Source organism: Anolis carolinensis, chromosome 6 (assembly GCF_035594765.1).
Source record: "Anolis carolinensis isolate JA03-04 chromosome 6, rAnoCar3.1.pri, whole genome shotgun sequence".
Taxonomy (NCBI): Eukaryota; Metazoa; Chordata; class Lepidosauria; order Squamata; family Dactyloidae; genus Anolis; species Anolis carolinensis.
In genome coordinates, this window is record NC_085846.1 from 22,274,127 (window position 1) to 22,288,807 (window position 14,681).

The 14,681-nt window shown below is 45.5% G+C and overlaps 1 protein-coding gene across 7 annotated transcripts in view; it reads left to right on the plus strand.

The window, feature by feature from the left end:
- The window catches only part of shank1 (SH3 and multiple ankyrin repeat domains 1), a 131,603-nt gene extending 122,329 nt beyond the window's left edge, over nucleotides 1-9,274 (plus strand). For 5 of the 7 annotated variants that reach the window (XM_062957582.1, XM_008113576.3, XM_008113575.3 and 2 more), the window contains one exon: nucleotides 1,295-9,274. In XM_062957582.1, coding sequence (XP_062813652.1) covers nucleotides 1,295-1,862 — 568 coding nt within the window. In that variant the 3' untranslated portion in view covers nucleotides 1,863-9,274. The remainder of the gene's footprint in view (nucleotides 1-1,294) is intronic. The other 2 variants (XR_009999731.1, XR_009999730.1) reach the window with 2 other exon arrangements.
- Nucleotides 9,275-14,681: the final 5,407 nt, after the last annotated feature.

Here is a 14,681-nt window from a genome sequence, read left to right on the forward strand (position 1 = left end):
CAGGTTATAAAAGGTTAAAGCATGGCAAAACTGCTCCCATGTCCTTTAAGAATTCCGGGAGCATTTTTTCCGGGAAGGACCTATAAAAAATGGGGAATATGAGCCTCTCAAACATAGGCTGGGTAGGCACTTTGCACTTCATGAGATGCACTTGTCTCTCCTCTGTTCTAAACATTGCTTTGCATACTTCCTTTTTTGTGGCATTCTAGTGTAATTTGCACCATGGATCATTACTCCCCACCCCCGGATCCTAGAAAGACTTCCCATGCTATCTACTGCTGGCAGTTGTTGAAGGCTTTCATGGCCGGAATCACAGGGTTGTTGTGTTTCCCGGGCTGTATGGCCATGTTCCAGAAGTATTCTCTCCTGACGTCAGGAGAGAATACTTTTGAACATGGCCATAAAGCCCAGAAAACACAACAACCCTACTTCTGCCAGTGTTTGTCAATGGCAAGACAACTCACACGGAAGCCATATAGGCATGGAGAGCTGCTATAGAGAAATGGCTTCCATCATAGATAAAGTAACACATAGAGCAGTTAGGTAATACCCTTACGTGCTAGCCAGAGGAAATGGGAATTATAGTCCAACAACATCTGGAAAGTGCTAGGTTGAGCAAAACTGATACAGATTATAATACAATCTTTAGTTTTCCTTGTTCTTTCAAAACTAATATTGTTTTCCTCTTGTTCAGAAGGCTTATGTGAGTTAAGTTCTATATGGTGCTCTATTGTGTGAATATAGTGTTTTGTGTTCTTGCTGCTTCCTTCATTCAATTCAATGGAGGAAACAGCAATATGTATTTTGGTTTGGGGGACAGGAATTAATTTTTTTTTCTGTAGGTCTTTATTGTGGTTCAAGTAAAAATTGCTCTCACTTTGTACTTTTGCCCAGAAAAAAAAGCAGTTTGTTGCAGGCGATTCCGATAGAAGGGACCCACAAAGCAAGAGAACTTTGAGTCCATATAAACTTCCCACAGCTGCTTTGAGGTTTATTTTTCTGTGACGGTTTCAGAAGTCCAAGGCTTGCGATGGGTATGCATACAAGACTTATAGGGTAGTCTTTTCCAAGGCGGTGCCCTCAAAATGCTTTAGACTACTTGTTTTGAGATTATGAAAAGCTGCAGTACAGTGCATCTGGAGAGCACTTGGTTGGGTGAAGGCCATCAAAGAGAGTGTTGCAGGACTATAGAGAAGCATTTGTCTTGTTCTGATTGTTCCTTCTCCTGCTATCTTCCTGGAGGGAGCACTGTGGATGCTAATAAGTCTCTCCTTCCTTTTCTCCTTCCCTACAGGCTCCCCGATGAGACATCCCCATCATTGATCTCCTCCAAGCCTGTAAGCAGCCTTTTCCACAACTGGCCCAAGTCCCCACAGGGCAAGCACCCCAAAAGCGTGGAGTTTGATATTCGCCCAGCCCTGCGGCGCGCCCCCAGCCCAGCTGCCCTGCCCAGTGAGCACAAGATCAGCCCCACTCCAAGGCCTTCCTCCCTTCCCATCCTGCCTTCTGTGCCCATATACACTGGCGTATTTGATCTCCGTGGTTCTCCCACCTCTGGGGGTGAGCACCCTTTCCCGGGCTTCCCTTCTGGCAGCCGCTCCTTGTCTCCCACCCACTTCCTGCCGCCAGCCACGGACAAGCCCTTTGGCTCCAAGCCGCTGCCTTTCTGGACCAAATACGATGTGGCCGACTGGCTAGATTACCTGAAGCTGGGGGAGCACCGCGACCGGTTCCTGGACAACGAAATAGATGGCTCTCATTTACCGTCCCTCACCAAGGAAGATTTCATTGACCTGGGTGTGACACGAGTTGGGCATCGCATGAACATCGCCCGTGCCCTCAAGTTCTTTCTGGAGAGGTGATGGGGGAAACCGCCCTGCCCCGGGGAGCCTCTCACCTGAATGTACAATGGATCTCCACCACTGGGGAGAACAAAGGAGGTGGAGGGGTCGCAGCTGTGGGGCTGGGCGCAGGGGAAGCTGTAAGGAGAGACCCTGTGGGTCAGGGTAGGGTGGGGATCCCCCCCTGGCAGAGAGATACTCTGAGAAGCTCACCAAAGCCTGCCTGGGCACCCTTACAGGGGTGTGCACTTTCCTCTTTTGCGTTGCCATGTAGCAGTTTGCCCATTTCATTCATCCGACCAAATGCTGCTGACACTAGCGTCTGAATAATTGATACATGTAACCAGTTCCCAAGCTATATATACACCTACACACAGATGTATATACACACACAAATGTTTCTGTGTGTGCATGTATTATCTCTACCTATTTACATATACTAATGTGTCATTCTCCATTGGCATACCAGCTTGCTTCAACAACCTTGCAGCTCATTTAGGTCATCCAACTGTACAGCAACTTATATCTGCATATCTATGCCACCCACCATCTTGCTGATTGCACTTCCTTTGCAGCTGCTGTTTGCCCATCATTGTAAAAGCTTGCCTGCTGCATTTTCACAATTACTGGGGTTGTTAAGTACTCTGCCTTTCAAAAAAGGAAAGAAATAGACTTCCTTTCAGAAGAGTTGCATTGGCATATATTTCTTTACTTCGCAAAATGAGTTCTATTTTAGCTCATGTTAGGGAGGGCATGAATCCTATTTTCCCCAGCTCATCATAAATCTCTGAAATACTCCTACTCCCAACCTTTGAAGACTTTATTAGACATTGTCTACACTCATTCAGGCTTGCCTTCACAGCCATAAGCCAGAAGCTTTCTCCTTCAGAATGGAAACAACTCTTTGGGACGCAGAGCTTATGTAGAGTGCGTCCACAGCTATACCTCCCACCCTGCACATATTACTAGCTCACATTACTGTCTGCCTTGTCCAATAGTTTACCTTTCGATACTGCTACCGAGGGTGATTTAATGTAGCAGGAAATCTTGCAGTGCTTCTGCTGAGCTCTAAAGCAGTATCAGTGCTCTTGGGTAGATGGCTTACTGGATTTGCAGCTCACAAATCAAAGGTAGCAGTGAAAAACACCTCAGCCCTTGCTTGAGTGGTGTGCCGGCACTTCTTACCATTACCTGGATTGCATATCAAAGAATATTCTTCAAGGCCAGAATCCCTTGGGAGTAGAATTACGCTAGCATGAGCAACCCAGATCTGTGTTATGAGACAGGCAGTACCCTGTATCTCCATGCTATTTCAGCATTCTTGGGCCAACCACGAGAAAACATCAACTGTATGAGTAGAGGGGTTGGCAAAGCCTCTCCAAAGTGACCTGGACTGTGATTTATGACTTTCTGGGTGTGTTGAGAATTGCCTAGCTGTGACTTTTATTGCAGAAACAATAGATTGATACACTAGAGAAGCCACAAAGAAAATTTGGTAACCTGGAATTGAGGGGACTTTCATATGGTGAGCTTCTGGCACAGTTTATGAAGTCACCAAGTGGGAACATTGCTCTGTATAGACCACTATTGTTAACTGGCTGGTATCAGTGGCTCACCAGGGTAACTTCCTAGTTCCACCTGGAGACCCCTGGCATTCCCTTGGTGAACATGCCCAATCCTGCTTAGCATCAAATTGTGCGCATTTAAGGTAAGCTGTTCCACCCTTTGCTCATTTTTTTCTAACAAAGTGGTGTGAAAACAAAGGTGGATTATAAATGGATATTTGGACATACCGTATGATCCCTATATCCACAGAACTGAATTATGTGGTTTCACTTAGGTTCTCCTTACAAGCTATGCCCTTTATTCAATACCTCCATTGTTCATCACATTGAAAAAATAAGGGTTTGCTATTTAGTTTATGTTTCTGCATCAGTCTGGGAATGTGTTGTCCATAGATAGGGGAAGGGGTCATACTCTACATTCAAAAAAATTCACAACAAAGCAGGGCAATTGCCCAGTGGAAGATTTCATGTGAGCGTCTTACTAATTTAGCAGGGATTCCTCTAGAACAATGCCTGTTTATTTGAACCAGTGTGCTCTGATTCTCTGCCCCAGAGTGATGGAGGCTACTTCTTTGGAGGCTTTTAAACAGGCTAGATGGCCATCTGTCGGGGGCTCTTTGAATGCAATTATCCTGCTTTTTGGCAGGGAGTTGGATTGGATGGCCCACGGGTTCTCTTCCAATTCTATGATTCTGTGATTGTGCAAACCAAGCTTTGCAGTGCTGATGCTTTATACTGCAGTTGAGCAGAGGATATTATGTTGGTTCCTGCAACATTGGGTATGCTTTGAGGAGAGCCCAACAGTGGCTTTCCAGCCTAGTTACATAGGGAATGGGATATTCCATACTATACTGGCTTGGGGCTGATGGGCTCAGCAGCCAGACACAACTGAACACCAAGTTGTTGGCAGTGGTTTGCATTTGGAATACCATATTCTGCTCAAAGCCATGGTTTAATATTTGGCTACAGTTCACATATAATTCTCCTGGAAAAGGAATCCATATGTAATCCATACAGCAGCAGCCTTAGATGAATGCAATTTGTTTTCGTTTAGCTAGGCCAACTGTAGATTTCCACAGAAAAAATCAGATTTTTGATTTGAAGTAGGAACTTGTGGGTTGCACTAAATTGGTGAACTGACACTGTGCCCAAAGTCCATACACTGCCAAAGGAAATCACTCCTTCCTCTTCCAGTTTTCCAGAGTATACACAACCCTGACTTCAACTGTCTGCTTTGGTCTACATACATATGCATTGGTGCCATCATGCTTTCGCTTGCGGCTTGCATACTCAGGGTCAGCCTTCATCTTGTTTTCATGCCAGAGCCGTCTTCATGTATGCATGTTTCATGTATTTCTGCACTTCCAGAATGGAGAGATCTCCATATGAGCATTTCCCCTGCAAAGTTGGGGAATCTCTGTGTCCTTCTGCCAGAGGGGTATCTGTGGCCAGCAAGCATTTCAGCTCCAGATAGATAGATGCTATGGGGGCTGGAAAGAAGGGGCAGAAAGAAAAGGTGTGGGCAGGTGATCCCACTCCATGTCTCCTTCAGCGTCATCCCATGCTCCCACCGTCCCGAATTCCCAGGGAGAGGGGGTCTTGGATACTGACCATATCTGTGCTATGGATGGAGCGTCTGTCCCCCTTCTCTTCAATGCTCAGCTGCCAAAGAAACAAAAAGAGCCCAGCATACAAGGGGGTGCTGCCTAATGTGTCCTCCCCATTGCAGCCATTTGGACGCCAGGACCCAATGGGCGGACTCCTTTTTTTTCCAGGACACAGGCTGAGGGGGAGGGAGGCTCTTGCCGCTGCTCATTGCTGGGATCCTCAGAGTGATGCTCCGTCCAATGGGAGGGGAAGGGGGGAAATCCCTTGACCCCTTTCCTTCCCAATCTCCACATCAGGGATTACGAGCTGTGGGGAAGCGTGTGGGGACTTGTACTATGACTGTAGGCCTGTGGCTGGCCCCATTTTACCACTTCACCAGTGCTGTGACTCTTTAGATCTACAGCTAGCCACCGCCAGCCCACCATGACTGTGCCATGCAGCCAATCCCACTCTCGCGCCTCTGAAACCGTAGTTCTGTGCCATATACAGCTAAGTCCTTCCCCACCTCCCATGACCATGTGGCGTAATGCGCTGCACCTCCCCCCCCCCCCCCTATTTATTTTTGTGGAGCCACATCACATTTCTGTACTATGTGGCTCTGGTCACCCACGTGCCCACGCTCCATGACGTTGGGTAACCTTATTCACCTGACACTGTCAAGACCAGCAATGTATCCTTTCCCTTCATGACCATATGATTAACCCAGGCATGCAAAAAAAAAAGAGAAAACAAACAAAACTTTTAAAAAAAGAAACCCAACTGGTGACAGGCCCCAGGCAAATAAAATGTTTACGTGGGCAGCCAGGATATTTTCAGAACCTTAAAATTTCAGCTTCGCTTTTATTAAAACAAGGTTAATCTCTAGCCCTTGTGGTTGGGAAATGCAGGGCGGGGTGATTCACAAAAGACAGTCAAGACTGCAAGTGTTAACGGCTTATGAGGCAGAATTCTTGTAGTGGCCATTTTCTCAGCAAGCATATTGGCATCCCTAGCCCAGCTTTTAAAAATATAGGATTTGAGAAATCCATGCTGGCAACATCTTTCGAGAGGGGATGACATGGTTACTTGCAGCCAAAGTAAGAGGCATAGGCACTGGATTCAGAAGACCTCGGGTTGATTTGTAGGCAGGTGGCAGAAATCTCTACAAGAAAAAGGCAAGGGCCCATGGGGGTCAGCAGTGATTTGACTGGGGAGACTAGGCACAAAGAGCAGAAGCACCAAGGACTAAAGCAGTGGTTCTCAACCTGTGGGTCTCCAGGCGTTTTGGCCTACAACTCCCAGAAATCCCAGCCAGTTTACCAGCTGTTAGGATTTCTGGGAGTTGAAGACCAAAGCATCTGGGGACCCACAGGTTGAGAACCCCTGGACTAAAGAGATGTGAGTGTTAAAGAGTTTGGTCCTTGCACAGAAACAGTACCCAGGTGTTGTTGGGGCAAGTGGGCTATCGGTTGTGTTGAGTTGGGAGTCGCACATCTTCACCCAATTTGCATGGCTGGGTTAACCCTTCTAGTGCCCTGGCTCTGTGCCATGCGGCTTTGTGTGCCTCCCTCTCAGGATGCCTCTTGCCACGTCACTTTCGTCATCCCACCCACCCACCCACGCCTCCTGTGGTGCCCCTTCCCCATTGCTGCCACAACCTGACTGGCCACATGGCTATTCCCATTGTGCCTCCAAAGCCACAAATCCATACCCGTGTGGCCTCGCTCTGACCTATCTCCAGATGTGGCTGCTCTGCTCCTTCATACCCCAGCAGCCACCAAATGCCACATCCTAGTGCCACATGGTGAAAACTCCGTTCCCTCCTTACTGTGTGGCTAGTGACATGTGCTGCTGACACTGCACCTCAGTGCTGCTGGTTGGGCAGCCGTATTTTTTCTTTCTTTCTTTTTAAAGAAAAGGGCTCTTGACTCGTCTCGTCAGACTGGCCGCACTGGCCCCTCCCATCCATAGGCCCCAAGGAGGGAGCAAAAAGAAACTTAACAAACTTTAGAATGTCTTCCAAATGATGATGATAATGTGGGGAGGTGGGAAAGATGGTCTCTTCTACAATTTTAGGCAGGGGAGGGGGTCTATGCTGCTGTTCTCGGCTCCTCACTCAGTCAGCCCCATAGATTCATGTTCCAGCTCTGGGGAAAAGACCATAGTGGGGAGGGGAGTATGGGAAGGATCTGGGAGCCAAGTCTCTTGAGGAGCTGAGGAATTTTTAGTGATGGAGGAGGTTTCCAGGTCTCCTGGATTCTTGAACGGAAAACTTGCAGTGGGATGATCTCACAAAGAAATAATGTCTGTAGGGTGGAACAGAAAGACTCTCGAATGAATGGGACTCATGGAATTAGGCAGGAGAGGAGTTGGAAATTCAAGAATAGCAGCAGCAAATGCATGGCCAAATTTTGGGACACCATCACCAGAGCTGTCGTTTATGGGGGTTCTCTTGTCTCAGAGCAATTGAGTAATCAGTCCCGTATTCTGAGAAGAGCTCCAGCTTTGATATTGCAAGAAATTGTGGGTTGTCTGGAGAAAAGGGAAGATGCTGCACCAGGTCCAGTTTACCTCTTGATGCATGATAGTGCAGGGCTGGGCAGCTTGTGTCCCTCCATATGTTGTTGAACTGAGGTCGCCACCAAGCTTGGCCAAGGATAAAGAAGGACCACAAGATGACCACTTCTCATGGACTGGCACATTTAAGAAGCATTTGTCCATTAGTTATACTACTGTTATTTATGGATTTTCTAGTTTGAATGATGGAGAGATTTTTCCTGGGCATGTCCCATTGCTTGAAATGCAGTTGAAAGCTGGAGGCAAGACTGCAGGACCTATAGGGTGGTTTGGGACATATGAAGAGACATGACTCTTCAGCTTTCTAGAAAGGCTGATATTTTTTTAAAGTCAAAATGGGGTGAGGGTATTGCTATTCAGATTGTACACCCCATATTTGGGGAAGAGAGTGGGATTGTTGCCTTAGATGAAAGAGAACTGGAAGCTATACAGGAACACCGGTGTTCTCCGAAAAGATATATTTTGGCTCAGTGGTTTAATGTGTGCAGGGATTTGGAAGGGAGTTGGGGGGGGGGGGTAAGATTCCTGAGTTCTCCAAACAGGAATGAGGGAAAAGAGAAAAGGTGCAAATGAGATTGTCTAGGGATGAACTGGTCCTGGAAGGGTTGAGAACTGCAGCATTGAATCCTCTTGCCTTAAATGTACTGAAATGAAGTATGTAACGTTGACTTTGTGCTTCAGGGATCTGTTCCCTGGGATTGGGGGTGGGGGTGGGGGTTGGTGGGATGGGGGATGGTAATGCCTGCATCGGACAGGGTTGTGTTTCGATTTTTGTGATTGCTGGGTGGGGACGGGCTACAGGGAAGGGAGTCGGTACACTCCACCCCATTTAATCCTCTGATATAAGTCTCTGGGGAGGGATCCTTGCCTTCCCCCAACACCTGGCCTTGTAGCACCCAGGTGTCATGTATAATAGACTTTTCTCCTTTGTCCCTCACCCATCTTTCCTTCTTTTCTTTTCTTTTTGTTTTTTCCTTGGAGAGAGCTGCCAGAATTTCATTCCGTAGGTTCCAGTCTCCATCCTCGCTCTTACACCCTTTTGCAAAAAGCCAAGTTGGCTCCTGAGCCAAAAGGCAGAGCCATCCCATCTCCCATCTTCAAGGCCCTGAAGAGTCTAACTTGGGTCTTGGCCCAAGAGGCCTTAAAAGGTCCACAATCACCCATCTCTTAGGTCATCCCATTCAGTTCCCCTAGGTGTGTCACGATCCTCACTCAAGAGCCCAGTCTGGTTTTTTGCTGTGCTGGAAGGATTGGCTCCTGTCTAGAACATGCCCTCAGCTCCTACCTGCTCTATAATGCACTTCTACTGCATCCCTCTCCTGGGATTTAGGATGTTTTATGGAGGGAGACGGGAGTGCCACTTCCACTCTTAATCCCCAGAGTGACTCTTGAACCCAGGAATCCTGAACCTCCATCTTCTTCCCTATCAACTCTCCTAAAACCACACCTCTAGGAAACCTCATCCTGTGGGCAGAATCTCCCAAGATGAATGTAATGAACTCTGTCCTGCCTAAGCCCATCCTTTGGCATTCAGGCAGATCTGCCTACGTCTCTCTCACACACACATAAACTCACACACAGACACACACCCCTTATATGTTCCTCTACCGAATACCCTTGTCCTGTCTCTGCCTCCAATGCCTGTGCAGAGCAACTAATGTAATTTACTGATTTTATTTGCAAATATAAACTCTATGGGATACAGAGGTTTCTCCCCAGGTGTGTTTGCATCCATGATGTGTGTTATGTTGTGGACAAAGAAGAAGAAACAAAACTTACAATCAGATGTTCACTAGGTTTTCACTACAGATGCCAAATAATTGTCAGGTCTGCTGGGAGTTTACTGAACATTGGGATGGAAGGGGAGAAATAATGTGGAAGAGACATTTGATGACAGCCTAGCCACTTTGCTCTGGGAGTTTTGCCACAGTCATTGTCATCTGAGGTCAGCTATGGTGGGGCTAAGATTCACCTCTCACAAAATTATAGATATCGCCCTGTGCCCACTGCCTTGATCACCTGTGGGGCTTCTCCTTTTTCTTTTTCTTTTGGAAACTATGGAAAGTTGTGTAGGTAAATTGCTTCAGCAACTGGGCTTCCACGCAAAACTTAAACCAAACAGATCTCAGCTATGCTTCCGATTCAAATTTGGATTTCTCCCATCTTCGGGTAAAAAATGCACTAAAAATTAAAATATTTTTACCATTTGTGTCACACATCCGTAGATGGCCAGAATCTTCTATTGTACTTACACATGTCGTGTAGGCTAGTAAGTGGAGACTGCAGGGGTTAAGCCAAGATTAACGGAGTAGCATTGGAACTATGCTACTTACACCTATGTAAATCCCATACAGGATTCTGGCCAGCAAAAATGAAAATAATAGGAGTTCTACAAAAATAAAATTTGCAGAATTCCTTGGAAGTAAACCCATTCAATCAATAGGATTTTGCTAAGTGTTGACTCACCATTGCACCCTTGATTTAGTGGATCTACTCGAGGTGCCTTTGGTGGCGCAGCAGGTTAAACCGCTGAGCTGCTGAACTTGCTGACCGAAAGGTCAGCAATTTGAATCCGGAAGTGGGGTGAGCTCTCACTATTAGCCCCAGCTTCTGCCAACCTAGCAGTTTGAAAACATGCAAATGTGAATAGATCAATAGGTACTGCTCAGCAGGAAGGTAATGGTGCTTCAAATAATCATGCCAGCCACATGACCTTGGAGATGTCTGTGGACAACACAGGCTCTTTGGCTTAGAAATGGAGATGAGCAGCAACCCCCAGAGTCGGACATAAACTAGACTTAATGTCAGGGGAAAACCTTTACCTTTACCTTACTCTAGGTAGGATTAACCAAAAAGACTTGGGTCAAAATCAGGTGGAATAGATGACCTTTCCCTTCGCTTTGTGTTGCACCTGGCCACCTAGTTGGTTAACCAGTGAAAACTGAAGCAGATGAACAAACCTGAAACCCATTTGTGGCTGGTCAACAGTTTTCTAGAAAGTTTGGGCTGTGTTCTGCATATACACTGTCATAAATATGTGGCTGTCCAGAACAGAACAATGAGCTTACACCTCATTCCACAAGTATCGTGGCAGGGAATGGAAGCCACTGGTAACCCAGTTTTCCTAAACAATGTGTCTTTAATTGAAATTCTCTACCAGTAATGCATTTGACACATACTCTGAAGGTACATGAGGCAGCAGACAAGCTGAAACTGGGGCTCCTTCCACACAGCTGCAATCCACATTAAACTGGGTTGTGTGGCAGTGTGGACTCTGATAATTCAGCTCAAAGCAGATACTGTGGATTATCTGCCCTGAAATTCTAGGTTATATGGCTGTGTGGAAGGGCCATAAGATGCTGCTCTGAATCCATTCAGTACCTTGATGTCAGACTACCTGGGAGGTCAGCATACCTTCCCCTGAATTTTACGCTGGAGGAACATTCAGATGGACCAGAAATGAGAACTGAATGAGGGAAGAGAATAAGCACCCTTTGTAAAGCTGCGCCAAATCCAAGAGGATGGACCAAATTGACGTGTTTGCCAGAGGCTCCAACTGCACACAGAACACAAGAACATCAGAAACATCATCAAAAAAATCAATTCTAACTTTCCCAATAGTTTACTAAACCTGACGAGAGCAACCTACCAAAGTATCCTACCAAAGGTTTCAAAAGAAGTAGCCATGTTAGATCCTTGCAAGGTAAGAAGGGGGGTGGAAAGAGAAAGAGAAATATGGTGGCACATTAAAGATTAACTGGCTTTTTTATTTTTAGCTGAGCTTTCATGGATATGAACCCACTTCTTCAGATGTACTGTATCCAAAGAAGTGGGTTTATATCCTTGTGAAAATAAAAAGAAGTTAGTCTTAAAGGTACTGCCATATTTCTGGGTTTTTCTTTCTTTCTATCTCCTATTCTTAGCTCCTTTATGCTGCCCAACATTCTAGGGTTTTTTTTTACCCCGCTTTCAAATCCGACCTAAAGCCATGGGGCATTGTCCTTTGCAAGTGTAAGGTTCAATAATGGAACCAGAGGGGGAGCTTTTAATGTGGGAATTCAGGAATGTAGGAGGCTGGCAACTACAGCTGTACCTAAACTCATTCCTATAATTAAATCGACATATGGATACAAGCCAAAGGAAATGTGTGGGATACAAGTCCTGGCTCTAGCAATGCCGCTGTGCATCATCCTGCACCTCGGCATATGCCAAAGTTTCCCTTTATAAGAGATGGAGTCAGGAAGCATAAGTGGGTCTGTTCAAGACATTTTGTTGCCGGGAATAAAATATGTTCTTTCTGTGCACACAGCAATGCATACACGCAAACACATATGGATCAAGTAGAGGTGCATAATACTCCAAATAAGGAAAATTCTTGTGGAGCAGAAATACCCACAAGCACCTTATCCTATCATGTGTATCAAAATAACAACTCTTGCCTTTTCATGATACCTAAAATCACAAACTGCCCAAGACCATTGTATCACTGCCTAAAGAACAGGTGGCAAGACAAAACCACGAATGGGAAGAAGCAAGGAGAAAGAAGTTGGTGATCGCAAAGAGGGCAAGTCGTTTATTTTCTGCCCTGCCTACTCCACTTGTCAGGAAAGGAAGCTGAATTTCTGAGTTGCTGTGAGTTTTCCGGGTTGTATGGCCATGTCCCAGAAGCATTCTCTCCTGACGTTTCACCCACATCTTTGTTTCTCTGTGTAGTCTGACATTGGTTGTTAGAGTGGTCCGGCAGATATATAAACCCCACTTGCCTAATTTCCACCACACATTACAACCTCTGACGATGCCTGCCATAGATGTGGGTGAAACTTCAGGAGAATGCTTCTGGAACATGGCCATACAGCCTGGACAACTCACAGCAACTCAGAGAAGAAGTAAGTGATATCAAAGACAGTAAGTCATTTATTTTCTGCCAGAGGAAACAGGTCTGGAGCAAAGATCACAGTGTTATGTTTTAAACAGTGGGACCTGGAGTTCAAATCTGCAAAGCAAAGAAATTCTAAATGCCTTAGGCTACATTTTCTCAGCCCAGCCTACTCCACATAATTACTTCTAAGGACAAATCTATCCGGAAAGGAAGCTGAATTTCTTGGGAGGTAAACCACTTCATATCATTCTTGTCCTTTGACTCTTATAAAAGGTAATGGGAGGATTAAGCACATAAGTAATCCAGAATTTCCAAAACAGTATATCTGGGTGCCTTCTTTTGGCTTCCAGACAAAAATCTACCAATTCCATTTATGGGATGAGGAATATGATCTGTTCTTGCCATTGTGCAAATGCTGCTAAGACTGGTTATAACACTCAAAGAGCATTTTGGCCCTGTTCAATGAAACAAGTCCATTCTGCTGCAAGGAATACAAATCGGGATTCATGTGGTGCGGCAGAAACTGCAGCAGGAGATCTTTCCAAATTCTCACTCATGCTTCTAGGAAAACGATGTTGCTGGGATGAGGATTCATTTCAGCTGGATCATCAACTTCCAACATTTCAAATACAATATTTTTGAAAAGAGGCCTGCTTTGATGTCATTATTTATATTTTCTCTTAATTCTCATCGCATCTTTCACCTTTTTTTCGTACTCTGACATATTTCTTTGTCTCCTTTCTTTTCATCCATTTCCATCTCTTTTCTTTCATCCATCCCCTTCCATCTCTCACCCTATGTTATTCCTCAACCCATTTTGCGTCCTTTCCTTTCTTTCCCTCCCCCCTCTCTACAGCATTTTCTTTCATCTCCCCTCTCTCCCTAGTCTCTCAATTATTTCTTTCTCTTTCCACAGGTTCTTTCTTTTTCCTTTTCATTTCCACATTCTCTTTCATTCTCACTTTTCCATCCTATCATCTTTTTTTCTCTTTGTTCCCTATTCCAGGTTGCTGTGGGTTTTCTGGGCTGTACGGCCATGTTCCAGAAGCATTCTCTCCTGACGTTTCACCCACATCTATGCAGGCATCCTCAGTGGTTTTGAGGTCTGTTGAAAACTAGGCAAGTGCAGTTTATATATCTGTGGAAGGTCCAGGGTGGAAGAAGGAACTCTTCTGTTTGAGGCAAGTGTGAATGTTACAATTGGCCAGCTTGATTAGCACTGAATAGCCTTGCAACTTCAGAGCCTGGTTGCTTCCTGCCTGGAGGAATCCTTTGTTGGGAGATGATTAACTGGCCCTGATTGTTTTTTGTCTGGGATTCCGCTGTTTTTGAGTGTTGTTCTTTATTTACTGTCCTGGTAGACAGATTTTGTTCATTTTCATGGTTTCCTTCTTTCTGTTGAAATTGTCCACATGCTTGTGGATTTCAATGGCTTATCTGCGTAGAATGACATGGTAGTTGTTAAGAGTGGTCCAGCATTTCTGCTGACTAATCCAACCAGAGAAGTCAGCCATAGCAGAGCACTTGATGAACCAACCTTGACACAGCATATAATACGAGAACACAGAAATGTGGGGTACCCTGAATGCGATTTTCCTGCTTCTTGGCAAGGGGTTGGACTCGATGACCACTCTAAGAACTACCATGTCAGATACACAGAGAAGACATTGAAATCCACAAGCATCTAGACAATTTCAACAGAAAGCAGGAAACAATGAAAATGAACAAAATCTGGCTGCCAGTATTTAAAAAATTCTAAAACCAGGACAGTAAATATAGAACAACACGCAAAAATGGGAATTCCAGACAAGAAACAATCAGGGCCTCCTAACAAAGGATTCCTCCAGGCAGGAATCAGCCAAGCTTTGAAGCTGCGAGGCTATTCAATGCTAATCAAGGTAATCAATTGCAACATTCACACTTGCCTGAAGCAGACAAGAGTTCCTTCTCCCAACCTGGACATTCCAGACATATAAACCCCACTTGCCCCGTTTCCAACAAATCTCACAACCTCTGAGGATGCCTGCCAGAAATGTGGGTGAAATGTCAGGAGAGAATGCTTCTGGAACAGGGCCATACAGCCTGGAAAACTCACAGCAATCCAATGATTCCGGCCATGAAAGCCTTTGACAACACGTCCCCTGTTCTGTTTCACACGTACACATTCAGACGCTTCTGTTGCTCTCTCTGGTTGCTTTTGTTCATCCCCACTTCAACCCCTTTCATTCTCCC